This window comes from Tigriopus californicus, chromosome 6 (genome assembly GCF_007210705.1).
Source record: "Tigriopus californicus strain San Diego chromosome 6, Tcal_SD_v2.1, whole genome shotgun sequence".
NCBI lineage: Eukaryota > Metazoa > Arthropoda > Copepoda > Harpacticoida > Harpacticidae > Tigriopus > Tigriopus californicus.
This window is the reverse complement of record NC_081445.1, coordinates 3,005,780-3,024,428: the sequence shown is the minus strand read 5'-3', so window position 1 is coordinate 3,024,428 and position 18,649 is coordinate 3,005,780. Positions and strand designations below refer to the sequence as shown.

At 42.5% G+C, this 18,649-nt stretch overlaps 2 protein-coding genes and 1 long non-coding RNA gene across 4 annotated transcripts in view; 1 reads left to right on the top strand and 2 right to left on the bottom strand.

The window, feature by feature from the left end:
• The window catches only part of LOC131881683 (innexin inx2-like), a 20,139-nt gene extending 2,000 nt beyond the window's left edge, over window positions 1-18,139 (bottom strand). The window contains exons 1-5 of the mRNA XM_059228621.1: window positions 17,950-18,139; window positions 17,756-17,883; window positions 16,257-16,473; window positions 15,960-16,187; window positions 877-1,142 (exon numbers count right to left, since the gene is read on the bottom strand). Coding sequence (XP_059084604.1) covers window positions 877-1,142; window positions 15,960-16,187; window positions 16,257-16,473; window positions 17,756-17,883; window positions 17,950-18,048 — 938 coding nt within the window. The 5' untranslated portion in view covers window positions 18,049-18,139. The remainder of the gene's footprint in view (window positions 1-876; window positions 1,143-15,959; window positions 16,188-16,256; window positions 16,474-17,755; window positions 17,884-17,949) is intronic.
• On the top strand, window positions 2,215-3,976 carry LOC131881690 (uncharacterized). The gene is made up of 2 exons (XR_009373384.1): window positions 2,215-2,459; window positions 2,774-3,976. It is a non-coding gene; the product is annotated as an uncharacterized LOC131881690 (long non-coding RNA).
• On the bottom strand, window positions 8,595-13,381 carry LOC131881686 (uncharacterized). 2 transcript variants are annotated; one of them, XR_009373382.1, is made up of 3 exons: window positions 10,538-13,381; window positions 10,106-10,464; window positions 8,595-9,939 (listed from the first exon to the last, which is right to left on the bottom strand). XR_009373382.1 is itself a non-coding variant. In XM_059228624.1 (2 exons), exons 1-2 carry the CDS (start codon window positions 11,297-11,299, stop codon window positions 10,297-10,299), a joined length of 930 nt encoding a protein of 309 aa, XP_059084607.1. In that variant the 5' UTR covers window positions 11,300-13,381; the 3' UTR covers window positions 8,595-10,296. The 2 variants fall into 2 exon arrangements, 1 of the variants encoding a protein (XP_059084607.1); XM_059228624.1 differs by having other exon boundaries at window positions 8,595-10,464.
• Window positions 18,140-18,649: the final 510 nt, after the last annotated feature.

Genomic DNA, 18,649 nt, shown 5'->3' with positions numbered 1-18,649 from the left:
TTATATACATGGTTGTAAGAGGTTTTAAGATATTTTGAAATAATATAACTAAGTGTGCTTCAAAATTTCATTTAGTAGGTTTTTCAAAATTTTGTTTTATTAATGTTCTTAGATATGTAAGTTTTTTATGTGGGCTATAACACTACGAAGCAAAATAAAAAAAAATTACCCATGCTTTTCTGAGGTAGAAATATGCCCAGTTATGTTTGGGGATTTCTCTGGAAACTTGATGGGGCTTTTTGAACACCGTGATCCATTATTGAATGGACAACCTATCCCATCCATCCATGCAACTTAGATCCGGCCAGCCAATTGCGCACGAGATACTGCCCTCAAAATAACTACTAACACTTTATCCGGTGTCACAGGCGTTTGCTGAAGTCAAGGGAGTCCCTTTGATTGGAAGAATCGGACCATCAAACTAAACCAATGACCCATGAAGCAAAGGGACCGCAATAAGATCCATCATTGAATGGCCAACAGATCTCATTCATGCATCCTAGATCCGGCCAAGCAATTGACCAGGAATTGCTGCTCTTAAATTAACTGATAGCACCTTATTTGGAGTCAGAGACACATGGTATACGGAATTCAAGAGACGCCCATTTGAATTAGAGATTTGAACCCTCAATCTAAATCAAAGATCCAAGGAACCAAGGGAAAGCCTCACGATCTATTTTGCATTCCTGACAGTGCTGCCAGGTCTCCAGGCTCCATGCATGCCAGATAGAAACCAAAATATATCAGAAAACATGCCAGAAAGAAATAGTAAAGACGTCTCACATTTCATAACTTTTTACAAAGAGCTATTGTGGCAGAACGCTTGTTCCTCCAACACTCCATATTCCACTGAAAAACTTTGAAATACTTTCTCACCTTTCTCGCGAATCAGGATAACAAAACTGGCAAAATCGCACCAACAGGGCAACTGCAGTGACCACAAGCAGCACCATATACCAGTACCACAAGAAAATGAAAATCTTCTCATTGATGATATTCATCCCTAAGACGCAAAGAGCGTCAAACCTCTGAATCGTTCCAGATCCACCATACTTATGAAAGATACACTTTGTCATGCGAGGGAATATCCTTGACATTGGATCCACACGTTGTTCAGGCTCCATACTCAGAAAAGTCCAAACCTTAAAAGAAAATAGTCCTTGATTGGATTCAAAGGTACTTTTGGTCTCTTTGCACATTTTTGATCTGAATATTTTGGATTTAGATCTTGGAATATTTTGGCACTCAAAGGTGATGTTTCAGAGAAATATAGTTCTCTGATATAAACTTCCAAATTTAGTTTTATGTCGTAAATTATGCAACTCATTTCGAATGAGTTCTTCTTCATTGAGTCATTAAAAACAATATGTGATTGATAATATGGCGCACCCAGAACTAATTTCAAAGGATTTAAACAAATAAAAGATGCAATACAATGGGCTAAGGTCCTTCATCAACGACCTGTAAACGAAGCCTGGCTACTCGATGGAAAACAGTTCAAAATGGAATGAAGCGAATATCCAGCGGTGTACATGAATTGTGGGGGAAATCCGGACACCTGGTCTCCATCCAAGGCTTTCATTATCCGGCCTCTATCAGAGGGTTCCATCTTCTGGTCTCCTTCCAAGGCATCCATTATCCGGCATCCATTATCTGGCATCCATATTCTAAGCTCATTCATTTGTAGAATGGGTCATTTCAAAGGACTACTGTCAAAAGCTGATGTGGATAATCAAGAGCAGGTCAAAAACTCAATTTTCATTGATGGTAATTGCTGTAAATGACTTTGATCTCAACTCCTGATGAGTACCCTACGCAAGATTTTGGTCCCAAATTTGATAAAAACCATCAAAATGACAAGAGTTTTTATAGAGCTTTTGAATTAAGTAAATTGTTTAGGAGATACATAATTTTCGTCCCCATCTTTACGTAGAAGTCCGTGACTTTACAAAAAATGCTTAAAATGTGCTCAGACGAATGAGGGTAACTCTGGAAAATTTCATACTCCCCGTTTTCTAAGGATTTCAAGCATTCTGTCCCTTAATTTATTCAAGTTCCAATTGCTATGTTTGCCAACTTCGTACCATTCGATCTCGAACAGCCAATCAGCAAGCACCCTCTCAAAACTACAACAATAAAATCCAAGAAATTTAAGGTTGCGTGAAAACTCTAGAGTAGGAACCTTAGTGGTTATAAAAATGGGTACAGTTACCATAAACACATTGCCATGAAGGTGGAAGTGATACGACCAATTACAAAGAATTTCGACCATGCCGTCAAATTTTCCATTCCCTCCATGGCCAGGTTTTTGAACAACGAATCTCTTCAAGTTTGAATCCAATGAAAACCTCATATAATTCAGGACCTTAAAACTGACCCCCGCCTCTTGAACCGATGTATGGGATAAACACCAAAATCAAGAAAAAACCCTTGGAATAGAAGATCTGGACACTGAAACTGTTAAGTGAGAAATTATTGAATAGCCAATCTCTCCCATCCATGCACCCTGGATCCGGCCAGCCATTTGAGCATAAAATGAAGCCCTCAAATTAACTGCTAAAACGTTGATTTCAGAATGTGTCTCTGAAACCAAATAGAAACACCCACCATAATAAAAGATTCGAACCCTCAAACTAAACCAATGACCTAAGGCTTGGACCCAAGGTCGAATATTGAACGGCCAATTTATCCCATCCATGCATCCTAGATCCCGCCAACCAATTGAGCAGAACTTGCGCAGCAAAATAACAACTGACACTCTTTCTTTTTCCAGAGGCATAAAAGGAAATCAAGACATGCCCCTTTAAATGGAAGATCAAAACCCTCAAACTAAACCAGCAACCAATGGAGCTAAGGGAACGCCACAAGACCCATTATTGAACGGCCAATCAGTCGCATCTAATGATAATAGGTCCGGCCAGCCAATTAAGCAGGGAGTGCGCCCGCAAATTATATCCAGTGTCAAATACATATTCTAACACCATGAGAGGTCCTTTTGAAAAGAAAATTTGGACCCCCAAACTAAACCAAAGACCCATGGGACCAAGCCAAGGATAAGCCACAAGATCTTTTATTGAATGGACAATCTCTCCAATTAATGGATCCTAGATCCGGCCAGCCAATTGAGCCAATAATTGGTTTCAGTTTGTATCTCTAAGACCAAATAGAGGCACCCACTGAAATAGAAGATTTGGACACTCAAATTAAAACACCGACCCAACAGTACGATGTAAGATCTATTATTGAACGGCCAATTGCCAAATCATTGCAAATATTTAATTGGGTGTCAGTTACATATACTAACATCATGAGAGGCCTCCTTTGAAAAGAAGACTCGGGCCCTGAAGTTAAACCAAAGACCCATTGAGCCAAGCCAAGGATAATCCACAAGACCTACTATTGAATGACCAATCTATCCAATCCATTCATCCAAGATCCGGCCAGCCGATGAAGCAGAAAGTGCAGCCCACAAACTAACTCCCAACACTTCATCCGGTGTCAGATACATACAAAAATATCATGAGAGGCCCTTTTGAATAGAAGATTCGCACCCCCAAACTAAACCAAAGACCCATGCCAAGAAAAAGCCACAAGACCTACTATTGAACGGCCAATCTCTCCCATCTAATGATAATAGGTCCGGCCAGCCAATTGGGAAACATTGTGGCCCACAAATTAACTGCCAGCCATTTATGCGGTGTCAGATACCTTTACTAAGATCATGAGAGGCCCTTTTGAATGGTAGATCCAGACCCTCAAACTAAACCAACAACCCATGGAGCCAAGCCGAAGATAAGTCATAAGATTTATTATTTGTATTAGGGTGCTATGGGCGGAGGGACGAGCCTTGCCTGGACAGGAAAGCCAACCATCACTTTGTATTTATACTTTTTCAAATAGGCAGCGCCATGTATCAGCTTTGGTTCTCTTTCAGTTGGTAGGGTTAGCGTCTAAAGATTTCCTTGAGAAAGGTCGGGGAGGAGATTCGAACCGGGGACCTCTCTCGTCCAATCCATGCATCCTAGATCCGGTCAGCCAATTGAGCAAAAACTGCAGCCCGCAAATTAGTTACTGACACTTTTCTTTTCTTGTTGTCCGAGGCAAATACAGCAATCAAGAAATGCCTCTTTGAATGGAAGATCTAGACCCTCAAACTGAGTCAACAACCCATGGATACTAGCCAAAGGAAAGCCAAAAGATATATTTTAGGTGTCATAGACCAACAGCCATGTACTGTATCTTATATATATAAAACAAGATGTAGCACCTTCGCACATAGCCAAAATGGTCCAATCCTGGTGCAATGGCAACTTGGATGGGTTTTGGAATAAAGATGTGTGGCCCTCTTCCTCTCCAGATTTGAATCTCATCGACTTCGCTATTTTGTCCTTTCTAGAGAGAGGCTGCCACCAAAACCCACTCAAACATCAACAGCCTGAAGAAAGCATTCACTTCTGCTTAGAACAATCTTGATCCATAAATTAGCCTTGACTCATTCGCCTCTGTCACGAGGCAGCTTAAGGTTGTCATGAAAACTGAAGGGGGCTATTTCGAATAAAATCATATTACTTACAAAGTGCCACTTCCTGCATCTTTCTCTTCTTGAATATTTTTTGTCAGTCCAGCCTTGCCAGAGTTACACCATATTCAGCTGCCAATCACCATCAAACTCTTTCAAAGGGACAAAGCGTGCTCTTTGCCTTGGAGGGATCGCAATGACTATTCGCCCTGTGGGGTGTCAATTCTTAAGCCATAAGGTAGGTTTTTATGTAAGCCTCCCCTTGCTTCAAAGCTGGATGCCTCAAACGGATGCCAGGTAATTGGGAAGGCATATTGTTTTATACATATATCCATTCGGTCCCTCGTGTTGAGGACAGATCCGTGAGGCCTGTGGTGGGCGAATCTAATCCTCTCCTTGTGTTGAGGGCGGATGCTTCTAATGGCGGCCGTATCCCGGACACTTCGGACGGAAGCTTGATGCATGAGATGGAGGCTGGATTCGGGCCGTGACCTTCCCCCCCCCCCCGTTTGAGGGAGATGTGAGGTATTGAGGTATTGGTTGAGCACATGCTCGTGCTCATCTAAGGCTGTTAGTCACATGTATAAAGAAACAATAGTGGTCAAATAATTAGTCAGTTATCCACAAACTCCTTGTGGGTCAAGACACAACCCAAAAGGTAATGACAATCGACATAAAAAGATATACCGGGAATACCTCTTATTAACCTGATAGATGTGACCGATGGAACTTTTCAAGCTCCTCCGGTCGGCAATGGGTCTCAGAGCAACTGACAAGAGTGTTGCAATTCATTTGTCTACTTTTACGCGTAATGAAAATTATCAAGTATAAAAAACGGCCAAAGTCATTAGTCAGCAATATCTTTCTTAGTTCATCTTATTGGGAATACCTTGCTTTATCAATTTGGCATGCTTCCTGCAACATATTTTAACAAATCTGCCGCATTTTTAGGAACTAGGTTGAAATTTTCCACGAAACCTTGGGTTTTATAAAGGTGCACTTGGGACATTTAAATCCCTCAAAACAAGCTTAGATGTAAAATTGATGTAAGTGCCCTTAACTAGAATTAATCAATTGTCCCGTAAGTTCCGACAGTCCCTTCATTTTACCTTTCCCCCTTTTCCAATCTATCACCATCCTCTCAATCTGAGGGGATTTCAAACATAAGGTTCAAATCTCGCTTGTGCAGGAGTGGAAAATCCTTCAAGCGAAAATCTCGACCATCAAACGACTCCCCAGAGAAGGAATGGTACAATTTCTATTGAAAATTGTAGACAACAAAAACCCCGATTTGTTATTGGCCTCCCAAGGCCAGCGTTTATTACTATTTACTTATTAAAAGGTGGGAGAATAAAGTTTCCTATAAGTAATCGAGGTAACTCCGATATATTTGGATGTCAGCCTGAACTGAGGCTTGCTCCTTCCGTTTCTGTTGAGTTCCTGGCCATCCTGATGAGAATTACAAATTGATCCGGATCATAGGGTGCTTTAACGTTCTGTTCTTGCACGCTCGCTTCAAATAACTCGTTTGTGCCTGGCCCAAACATATTTATCAGTTTAGCCTTTGGTACCACTGTTTTGAGTGGGTCAGGGGATATGTCGTTTGATCATTATGGACGTACCTCGACCAAGACTAGTCATAGCAAAAAACCAATTCAGCCGTAATTATATTTAGGCTGCCTCTGGAAACTTTGTTCCGATTTGTTATTAATCAGGGCTGCCAGACATATGTTGAAAATTGCGTTTTCTTGAGCTTCAAAAAAGCCATGGGCAGGACTTACCTGCAACATGACAAGACTATAGGTGCAGTCCTGATGACTAGTCATCGAGGAAGGTCGATAGTATCTATGATTTGGCCCACGAAAAAGCTTGCCCGGGTGCTGGACCAAAAAAGGGGCGCAGCCAACTTGTTCAAACCCATGTAATGCGTCAGAAGACAGTCTTTGCATGGCAAAGGTTGGCTGCGTATGGGGTTTTCATTAAGAGCTTGGATATACTGTAAACTAGACACATTTGGCCTGAAAATGTTGTTTTAGTTGAAATCAGAACATTCTTGCCGTTCGAATTAGTATCAAAGTTTGAAATCAAAGTCTAACACCAAAATAAAGGTATGAAAATCTGAATTTTGAGCAATTGACTACAATAATTGAATTCATCAGGCCAAAAGTGGAAACAGAAATGGAAAGATCCAGTGTAGACAAGCTAAGCAGGGTGCTAAGATAGTTAAGTAGCCCAAAAAACGCTTTTTATAGCTGCTTTCTTTAACTCTTCGAGGCTGGCTAACTAATCCCTCTTTTTGAGGAACAGAAATGCCATTTTTTTCAATTAGACCAAGGTAGAGACAATTGATGGTGCAGATCTACAGCTTGGAAAAAGGAAAGATATGCTAGAGGAGGCATTCCTTGACCAAAGTCAATGACGTTTGGTCCAAATTTGTGGCAAAAATCGGGTTTTCAATCAAATTGGTACTAGTTTGGAAAAAAAGATTTGAATACTCCGTTCTTGTATACTATTTGCACCTTTTTGTATAATTTTTGGGCCGTTATGCACCTTTATGTCTGTGACAGGCTTTGCTGTTTTGCACATTTTCCCCGTCTCTAACCATGAGGCTTGTGGGTAAAGCCCATAGAAAACCAAGTAACTAGAATGCTCAAGCACCTCAGGGGCTGTTCTGGATGAGCATGATTTCAGGTCAGCTGACGCTGGGTGGTAAGGGACAAGCATGCTTCGTGAAATCTCCCTTTAGGCAAGCTTAATCATTCCCATGAATCGTTCGTTGGTCTTGTTTTCTTTTAATTTCTTGTGAATCTTGCAAATATGCATATAGAAAGAGCGGTAGGATAATAAGAACATGCTTTTTGGGCATAACACACATAACATGTTCAAAAGATTGGGGCATGAGCAGAGCAAATCACATATTCTATTAATTGCTCGATTAGCAACGCATCTCGAAAGGGCAACAAAATGTAACCAAAATTGCAACGCAATGATAAGGTATTCAGAATTTTGTTTCGATCTCCCAACAATGTAATTGAATGTGAGCAACATGATTGCACTTTTACGTAATTGAGGTAATTCCGACACCTCTTGAGGTCAGCCTGCACCGAGGCTCGTGTCTTCGGTTTTAGTGAAGTGTTTCCACCACACGGATGAAAATTACAATTGGAACCCCATCATAACCCTTGCAACGTTTCGGTATTAAAATGTGGTCAGACAGCTTTCTCTAACCCGTTTTTGAAGCGTTCTAGAGGAGAGCAATTGTTTGGCAGGGGGTTGTATTCGGGGCTTCAGCTCAGAATTTGCACGCACCGTCAACGATTCAGATTTGTGCCATAGTTGCTCTAGGAATCTTGACTACGAACGGATCTCTTTGACACCCAGCGACAGCTGAAACGAAAACATGCGATCGCAGCGCCCTTGATCGATCTATTTATGGAGTTATCTATGGTAAAGCCACTAATGATGGAATCAAAAAAATTTTCAAAATCAGGATCGCCAGAAATCTCGGAAGCCCAAAGCACCACCGTTTCCAACGTACCCTAAAAGATTCGGTTTGAGCAAAAAGGTAACCCTGGTTTGATAGGAAAAAAATCAAGGTTACTTTTTGAGGCTAACTAACAGGTTTCTGATATTCACCCAGTAATGGCATATGCCACTGAAAGTGTAAATTGGTAGTCCAGTTGCAACCTCCGGTGATTATTTGTTTTATCCCATCTGTAAAAGCCATAAGATCAAAAAATATTTGAAACCTCGTTTTTGTTTATACTAGCCCAACATAGTGGCAAACTTTCAAGTAAAGCAAAGTCACCTTTCAAGCGAAAATCATTCTTGACATATATAGTATTGTTACTAGGGGTCGGAAAGATATTTTTTAGGGTGATATATGTTTTTAACATAATATTCGAGGAGACATGGTGTGGTGGTTAGCACAGTTTCCTAGCACGAGAGCGGTCCCTAGTCGATTCTCCTCCCCGACCTTTTTGACGCTCACCACACCTGTATACGAACTAAAGCATCGTCATAAGAGAACCACACCCCGATCCCAAAGAGGGACTCTGTGTGAAAAAAACCGAGATCCAGTTATCTAACCGATGATTTATTAAACATTTGTAATACATATTCGACGGAGTTCGTCTGGAAATCAGAGGTTGCGGGTCTAGGATGCATCAGGACTCCGAAATTATCCCATCAGAAAAGGATATTTGTTATGAATGATGGGTCTTGTTTGTTGGGTGGAAAACACAGTCATCAAAGCGCACCGGGGCTCTTGGATGGCCTTCAGATCGGCGGAGGCATTGATGGGGCACGCCCCCACTAATGATCCCATGTTCATCCCCCGAGGCATCATCCGACCGAAGTGAGGTATGACGTTGGCTTCGGAGCTTCTCTTGTGCTTGGATGAGAATCTGTTGCGATTTTTCATTGTGTAAACGGTAATCAGTGGTCTCCAAGAGGCAGCTTAAAAGGTTGCGTGAGTTTTTTTTAACTTGCGTGAATAATCGTCTTCCCGATAAGTGAATCGAGACTGAGAAGGTTGTGTACGTACGAGTACATTTAGCACGATTGGCAAACTCTCAAAGTCATTGTCAAAAGGCTAACTCTCTGACATGCCTGAATTTCGGGATTGATAGAGTTCCACGGCTTTGAAACTTTGAGAGGGGAAGCACCACACGCAAATCATGGAAGGTACCAATGATATTTTTATATGCACTTCTAAGCGGTCTGATGCACGGCTGAGAACTTGACCAGAGTCAGTCTGATTTAACTCAGATCACACCATAGCCTGCGTACCTGGAGAGACGCGTAACTCAGATTGTCATGACGTTGTGGATAATCATGTCCTCTAACTCCTGACACAAAGCGTGAAAATTTCCTTTGGTTTCACCTGATAGCAGTGACAGGTATCCTTCTTGAAACGACCTTTGAAAGTTCGCTCAAAAGACAAACTCACGCAACTTTTTAAGCTGCCTCTTGGTGAACACTGATTACCGTCTACATTTTTCATTGGATTTATACTTATCTAGGGATTTTGATGGAGTATTTATGTTACAGAGGGTCCGGAATTGTCTAAGGAGGAAGGACTCGCAGAAGTGTGGGCTGACTCACGTGATAGTGCAAGGTTGGGAGATCTCGGGACCAAGGAGTCCATATGTGGACTGGAATTCGCGGTGTTGTGCCAGCTCATTAACGGCCGACCGCCACCCAACCCCAGGTGTTTGGGATGGGATTGCAGTAGGACATTGTCGGTAAGCCACAGAGGGACCAAATGGGTTTGTGGTCATGTAGTCATGGTTTGTTTTTTCTTGATCTTTTTATGTTTACCCCGAGGTTTTTTTTTAGGTCATCTTTGTGTCGGGTTGAGATTCTATCGTCATTCACATTGCACACCAGGTACGTCGCATGGCCTTGCTGCTTTAGTACTATATGATGGAAGGGTAGAAATTTGGGCATAAACTTGTTGGGTCTTGTGTGGTTTCGAATCAAGACGAAATCACCCGGTATTTAAGATGGTGCATGAGTCTTTGGCTTGGTATTGAAGTCCAATGCGTGTTTGTTTATTACAGCTTTGTCTTTCTTTCTCATTACCTTCACTTTGGTTGGTTTAGCCCCACGGGTTGTTAAAAGCTCAGTTTTGTAGTTGCTAAGCATCAAGGATGCCGGGGGAAGGCCTGTTATTGGGTGTGGGGTACTGCGATAATATCTGAGACAAGAGCAAAGGGCCTCACGCATCTCCGATTTGGATCTGCCGGATGCTTGGAATGTTTTCTTCAGAATCTTCATGAAAGTCTCAGCCGGGTTGGCGAGGGGATGATATGGAGCAATATATTGATGCCTGATTGCGTATTTTTTGCAGAATACTTTGAATTCAGTGGATTGGAAAGCCAAGCCATTATCAGAACGTTGAAAGCTTGGGTATCCATAGGTGGTGAAGATGTCTTCCAGGGCTACATTGGTAAAGGAGGCTGATGTTTAAGCCGCAAAAGCTGCAGATGGGAACCGACTGAGATTGCACTTTACCACTAGAACATATGAGCCATCCCTTAACGGTCCAAAATGATCCGTGGAGACGGATTCCCAAGGTTTGTCCAGGGCCTGTTGAGGTGCCTGTTGCACTTTAGTTCCTATTTCGGCGATCTCCTGGCATTTCTGGCACCCCAAAACGTGTGACTCTATGGCATGGTTCATACCGGGGAACCATGAGACCGCACAGAGGCGGCGTTTCATTGATGAAGTACCAAGGTGACCTCCCCCATGAGCTAGATCTAAGGCCTGTTGTACAATACCCTTTGAAAGGACTAGTTGGTTGCCTCTGAGGACATTTCCCTCCGACGACACGGTGAGCTCCGAAAACAACCTTGAAAACCGACCAAGGGTCTGGGTGTTTGGGAGCACACCGTGATTGATAGCTTTTTTTAAGTTGTTATCTTGTCTGGTGGCCTCAGCAATATTTTTTGGGTTCGACGTTTGATTAACGTCGCCATTTAGGACCATGTAGATGAGCTTTTCCATCTCGGCAGTAGTCTCGAGCTCTTCCTTGGAAAGGTCATTAAAGGGGGAAGCCCTTCGGCTAAAGAAATCAGCTGGGTTCTCTTTCCCTTGCTTCCACACGACTGAATAAGAAATATCTTGGTGGCGCAAAATGATCCTTTCTGAACGCATTGATCCAGGTCTGGTTCCTCTGAATATTGCTACCAAGGGTTTGTGGTCTGTAACCACGGTTACTTGAGGGTTCCCCACCAGGTAGACTTTCATTTTACGTAAGCCAAAATCAACTGCCATAGCCTCCACGTCCACCTGAGGGTAGCGCTTCTTCACAGATGTTGTTGCTCTAGAAGCTACCGCCACCGTTTTTACCCTTGAGATAGACTCTCCTTGACAAAGGATTGCACACAGACCATCCCGATGTGCGTCCACAAATAGGAAGGTTGTCAAAGCTGTGTTAAAGAATGTGAGACAGGCGTCTTCATGTAGAGACAACAGTTCAACAGTTCAAACTCCTTCTTGTGGACGTCGCCCCATTTGAACTTTGAGTGCTTTTGGCTGAGGGCTCTGAGGTTTGGCGTGTTCGTGGCGATGAAGGGAATGAAATCCGAATTGGATCTCGCCATGCACAAGAAGGAAATGAGGTCATCCTTGCATTCCAGGATAGGAGCCTCTTTGAGCGCTCAAACTCTTTCTGGATCTGGTTTGATGCCTTCTGGCGAAACCATCATTCCCCAAAAAGGTATTTCTCTCGCTCGGAAAACGCATTTGGAGGGGTTCAGAGTCATGCCCTTTTCTTGAAGCCTTGAGAGGAAAGTCCGGAGGGCGTGGTCGTGGTCTTGGAGAGTCTTCCCGGCAATGATTATGTCGTCATGTATAGCATGTAGGCCGGGAATGTCGCTAAAGTTGCCTCTTATTGCCTTCAGGAATTCTCCTGAGGCAGGTTTGACTCCCATTGGCAAACAGCCACTTACTCTAAACACGGTGAGGAGCCTTGAAGCCTCTACAAGGGCAAGTTGGTGGAACGAAGACGTAAAGTCCAACTTGAAGAAAAATTTGCAGCCACAAGGCTTGCCTTTATTGAGTCCACCGTAGGAATGGGTATTTGGCTATCAGTTAGGTCTTTGTTGAGGTTTTGGATTTCCACTGTGATTCGGATCTGGCCATTATCGTTTGGGGCTACTTGTTTATTACTGACCCAGGGCGCTGGGCCGTGATGAGGTGCTATGATGTCATCTTGGAGCATAACGTTTATTGTGGCCTTGACCTTAGCCTCCAAATGGAATGGGGTATAGCGTGGAGCACTCGCTATAGGACGGTGGTTGTCACATATGTGCAGCTGGACTTCATGTCCCCGGAGTAGTCTCACGCCCCAAAAAACAGACTCGAAGTCGGTCAGATGAAACTTATCCCGTGGATTATTGTCAACAGCAGCCAAGCACTCGCAGGTAATTGCAAAACTGTCCATTTCGGGAGTGTTTATCGAGATGATTCCCAGCAAAACGCATGTATCGCATGAAATAAGGGGAGTCATAGGTCGAGAAGGAAGGTCTTTGACGACATACCATTTGGTTGCTAGCGTCGTCCTGCCCGCGTGGTGTCCACAATGCTAACTCTCAATGGAACAATTGCTTTTGAATCAACCCCATAGGGCTTGATTTGAACAATAGTTGCTTTCATAGCTATGATTAGGACGTCTGGCGCTAAACGTTTGAGAATAACATTTATTTGGGCACCCGAATCGGCTATGATTTGAACTGGCGCTCCAGCAAGCTTGACCACCACTTTTCGTGTTTGAATTCGTCTTCCTTGGACTGATGTCGGGAATGCATTAAGCCAGTGTACTTCCTCATCTGTTGAGAAGTTCTCCGCGACATTTGAGTCCGCTCGTGGTTGCACGGAATTTGAAGCAGACTTGAAGTGTTTGGGCTTTTTTCGCAACTTTGGTTTACTAAAGTTGGTTGACTTGTATCCGGCACCATATAGACGCCGGCCATGTTGAGGGCGATTTGAATGAAGTTTTCCATCTTTGCAAACTGTATCAAAGTGTCCCATTCGTTGGCAGGCTGAACAAGTTTTGTCTCTAGCCGGACATTGTTCCTTAGAATGCTTGTTTCTTGATCCGCAGTTATAACAAGACCAGCCGTCTTTTGACGGCGTGATTGACTTGAATATGGCCCTGAAACTCTGTGGGCTTCGAACTCAGATCCAACTGCGTTCGCCCCATTTAGGAAGGTATGTCCATTTGCAACCGAAGTGGAGGACATGGCTGAATCTTCAAATAAGATGCCATTGCGCAAAGTTTCCTAAAGTGACCAATTCTTTTGACTCACAGCATCCCTTAATGTTTGATTACGGGTTCCAAGAGCCAATTGAATTTTTGTAACCATTCTTGTCACATCTCCTTCGTTGAAGTCCGGAATATTGAGGTCACATAATGAGGCACTTTGCCGACATCTCTCTGCAAACAGAGAGAGGGGCTCATCTGGGTCTTGTTGGAGGGATCTAAGATTGACAATTGATTGCCATCGCGACGATTGCGGCTTCTTATTGTTTTAGGCCGTCTATAATTGTAGAGAACGTCTTGGTTTCGTCCGTGCGGGCCAATGGAAAGATAGCGTTGATATCATGGAGGCCAACCTCCACGATGAACCACAACAGCTTCTGTTTTTTTGCCATGGCATACTGTGCCCTTGATGTCTGATTGTCTGCCTCCAGGTCCCCAAGAACGTGATCGCAATAGACCTCGAAGCGGTCGAGCTATTGCTCAAAGGCCTGAGCCACATTGTTGTTGTAGTCAAGAGGGATGAACAAAGGTGGGCCGATGGAAGGTTGGGGGTCCATAGTAAAGATGTGTTCGTTTTCAGTTTCGTCGCCAGTGAAAAAACTGAGATCCAGTGATCTAACCGATGATTTATTAAACATTTGTCATACATATTTAAGAATGGTTTCTCTCTTTCTCTCTTGGAACAGGCGCCGGAAGCGCATGTTCTTCTGTTTATATAAAGCCATGTTTTCTATGAATAAAGGGCAGTCTACGACTTACCACCGAGACCAACCGTTGTTTTATTTCTAGGTAATACACACCCACAGACGGAGAACCAATCTGATACAGACTATGACACTGCTTATCGGAAATACATTGGACGATGTGATGGCTAGCTTCCCTGGCCGGGCGAGGTTCACCCCTCCGACCCTAGCACCCCCAATACAAACTATATTGGTAATTTTGGGGCGAAAAAAAAATTATTTTTCACAAATTTTTACCTAGATTGGAAGATTTTTAGGGAAAACAAATGGTTTTGATCATGTAAAGGCGAACCTCAAGGGAAATACAGGGTGGAAAAGAAATTTAGGGCTACTTTAGCTCTGTCCGACAATGTTTGTCCCCTTTCAAAGATTTGATTGACATTAAACCGCAGGCTTTCCTTCAGAGAAATTATTGAAGATCTAGGGTAGTGCCGTACTGCAAATGATCTAATTCAAGTCTCAAAGTGATTAATTGGTAACCCTCCCAATGTCGAATGGAAGTCAGCACAGTCTTGAGGTTATAAGCAAAACCAAAATCAAGAACCTGCTGTTGAGTGGTGACTGGCAAGAGGCCGGGGGAAAGTGGGTGAACCTTTCGGTGTCCATCATCAAAACATTGGTGAGTAGAGAACTTTATGCAAGAACACTGAATCCCTTTACAACAGACCAAACCAAGGGCAAAGATCTGGGATTACGAGAGTCAGTCTTTAGATGGCCAAAAGTCCGAGGGTGACCAATCTCCTTTCGACTAAAATTGGATCACTCATAGTTTAATGTCTGGCTTTCCTTCTACGGGAAATTTGAGACTCTACATGCCGAGGGTGTTGGGAAGGATTTTTAGACGGCGCAGGGAGTGCTTTATTTCTACCTTTATATGCACCTCATATTTGTTGTAACCATTTTAAAAGAATTCCTTTATTTTGATCATGTCTCCCTAAGAATGAGTGCCTGGCTTGCAAAACGCAAGATGATCAAACTGTTTAGCAAAAAAGAAAAACATGGCAAAATTAATTGGAAAGGCTGACTGGTCTTTTTAAATAAATGCATTAGCTTGTTTTGGACAGTTCTGGTCATAACCCAATGGAGGTGATTGACTGGGCAAAGGTTCTGGGAATAATCATTGAGAACAGGGGTAAATTCGAGCAGCAAATCTAAAGTAAGGAGAACAGACTTGCGGATGGATCTTTTGAGCTTTTAAGTCTATAGGCTCTTTTAAAATGAGATCTTTGTATGAGTCTATAGTCCAGACGCAATTCAAAAATGCATGTCTTCTGTGGGACCAGATGAACACATCAAGGCTAAATAAGATGGAAAAGGTGCAAAGATGCTGCACTCAAAATATGGCTGGCATAAGCCACTAACATTTCTGAGAAAGACTTTAAATCCTGGAACAATACAGTACCCAAAGCAGGTACAAATATTGCGTTATCCTTTATTTGTTAAAGTGTCTCTACAGGCTTTGCCCAATCCAGAACACATCCTAAGCGACAGAAGAGATATTACTTGTCCCATTTCACATAAAACCGGTTCATTGGACAACAAAGTCTTGAAGAACTTTTTTAGGGCTCTTTCGGTTTGAACAAAGCCCCCTGTGCCTCATTACTAAAGGTCGGAAAAATAATATGTTATGCCGTTGAGGATGGTTGTCAAAACTAGTTTTCCTCACAGTAGCAACTCCATACGTTGACTAGCGTTTAGACAAATACTTGCATTCAATTGTCTCGGTTTGTTGCTCGACGGCAAAACAATTTATTTTTCGAGATTTATTTATAACCTTTCTTCCTCACACCTTCGACCTTTTTTGTATCATTTTAGGTTGTAAACGTGACCTAGATCGATGTAAGACATGACCTGTTGGGAGATCATTCCCAAGTAACGGATAAACAGCAGTGAAAATACCGTAGTTTGCAGAAAAATGAATAGTTACCTCTATCCCGTAGTGCCAGAACTCGCCACCCAAAAATTTATTGGTCAGAACCATTTGAAAAATCACGTTGGCCAAATTCAAACACTCGCAAAATGCAAACTTGAGTGCCCAACTCCTGTGTTCTTGATGGCTTTTGGACACAAAGCTCTTTGGTTTTAATTTGCGCAAGCGCTTTACTAAGTATTTGACGACCTCTTCTTGCTCATTAAGGATGCTGCACACCAGGTTCTGTAACAAAAATGACATATTTTTACCTCTATATTCAGAATTTGGTATTCATGCAGTTAAGAGCTATACTTGAAATCGACCTCCTTCCATTTGCTTCCAAATCCAATGAGGAGCATAAAAGAAGATTGCCTGAAAGCTCAGAAAGAGCGGAACCCATTGGTAATATGCGTGATACACTTTCTCATCCTCTTCAGTGTGGAAGCCTACTCCAGGATGAACAAAGTCCTCTCCACGTTCACCCTCGAAGTACTTCGGGAGTGTAAAAGTGCTCATCATCCAACAATATCTGAGGGGTCAAGGATGAAAAACATGATTATTGAATACACTACTAATATTGACCTCTCTCAAACAAGGTCCCTAAGCCCATTTGATTTCATTTTCTTTGCCGTCAGAGAAGTTGTTTGTTAGTACCCAGCGAATGACCCCGAATTCGACAGGGAAGAGCTAAAAGCAATATTCTTACGTGGCAAGTACACGAAGTTTACATACCAATTAAGTAATCAAATGTGCAAGCCTCAACACACAGTGTAGACTTGAACTGCTGGCTACTCTCAACAGTATGATGTGGATCTGGGGTAACACAGAGGATCTGGCTTGCTGGATTGGGCTTGAATTGATAGATTGGGACCAAATTGACAGATTGGGTCCAGATTGATAGTGGGTTTGAAATAATAGGATGGTTCATAGTTTTCTGTTAGCTAAACAGTACAATGGATGGCCTCTTGGGAATTCATGGCAAACCTGTACAATACTATTTAGCCAACCAAGTGGTCGTCTCACATCAAATGTCTTCGAATCTATGAGTGGGTCTGGAATGACAAATAGGGTTTGGATTGGCAATGCGAGACCAAACTGATGATGCCAATTCGAATTGACGATGGGAGCATCAGCTGAAAAGAGGGCCTATAATAGTTTCATGTTGCCCTGAGGAGGGCCTCTCAGGAATAAGTCCTTTATCAATGGAAGAATACAACATCGCATGCAATATTTTTTTAAACCACAGGGTACAATAACATCGCCAAATATGCGGTTTTGCTTTGCAAATATGTGAAGTTTCCTTTGATGGTCGTTACTGGTACTTTTGTTATCATGTTTGGCTTTGAAATCAAGCTTCACGGGCCACGTTGTCACCTACTAGGTCAGTGTTTCCTCATGGTTGGCTTGAAAAGGGCCAAAAAATCGAGAAATCGCGCCAGATATGGCAGCACCCACTGACCTAGGTACGGGCTATTGAACGGGAAGACCAAACGTAAAAAAACCATCAGTTGAGAGTAAATCTTGACATTGTGGCGAACATGTGCTCGCTCATATTGTGTCTATCTGTGATATGTACATATAGCTAGGAACCCTCGGTAATAAACCAGTCAACTACCATCTCTCGACTTATTTAGATGGTGGATCATTGTGATGCCAATTTATCTATTAGTCTCATTTTAAGCAGCTTCCATTGCGATGTTTGTCGAAACTCTGCTTTGCCCAAAATCAGGGTGCAGGGCTGCATTATTCCTTGAATTTCTTTTACTCCAATCCACGTGCTAACAAGTTCAACAGTATACAAAAATTCTTACCGGTTGATAACGACGCCAGGGACTTGGACATTTTTGTCAAAGTAGCACTGAATGGCTGAACCGGACGAATCAAAGTAGTTGTAAGAGGATACCAATGCCGAAAATATCAAGAGGATGGAGAAAGTAACCTACAAAACGGAGTTGCCCTAAATGTTAGATTAGCAACCACTTCGTTCTGGAACGGCAATTCTTACCTTGTAATGGAGTCCAAATACGACATTATCTGCACGGGGATGTTTGACTTTCGGTTTGGCTTTGAGGAAGGGCTTCACCTCTTTGGCTAGTCCTAACATGTTTTTTTGAACTTTTCATGTGATCACAAGAAGATGCAACAGAGTTAGTCAAACGAGCGCTTCAAATGGATTGATAATGTTGTAAGTGACAGCCTTGTGAAATCCTTCCACTATTAATAACGGGATGGCGCTTGGGAAGCGCTTTTACCTACGTATATGTACAAGCTTAGTGGGTGCTCGACATAAAGATGCGAAAGACGTGCGCTTTGATTTGGGCTCATGGTGGTCATAAAGCTTTACCAGTTTTGTTGTATAGAATTATAGCCCACATAAAAAACTGATATACCCAACAAACATTGTAAGTACTGAAATTTTCAAAAACCCAATGATTAAAAATTGGGAGCACATTTAGTTACTACTGGAAATTATGATAAAATCCGTCCAGCCCCACTACTCAGTTGTATGGGATTTAATGGTCCAATTTTCATCGCCAGAAATGAAAAAATCGCCATTTGCCATGCATGCAGCTTTTCGCTTTTTTAGGACATCTCCTCCTTAGCGCACCCTGGGTTTCAAATATTGGAACGTGATGTCAACAACGTTCGAACAAAAATGAACGAAATATGTGAAAACGGCCAAAAGCAGGAAAAAGGCGAATAGA

Bases quoted from the DNA above. Each gene is read 5' to 3' on its own strand.
- LOC131881686 (XM_059228624.1), bottom strand. From the start codon at position 11,299: ATGGCAGTTGATTTTGGCTTACGTAAAATGAAAGTCTACCTGGTGGGG. The intron at 10,465-10,537 runs GTAAAGTGCAAT...TTACCAATGTAG, and splicing joins ATGGCTCATATGTTCTAGTG to CCCTGGAAGACATCTTCACC.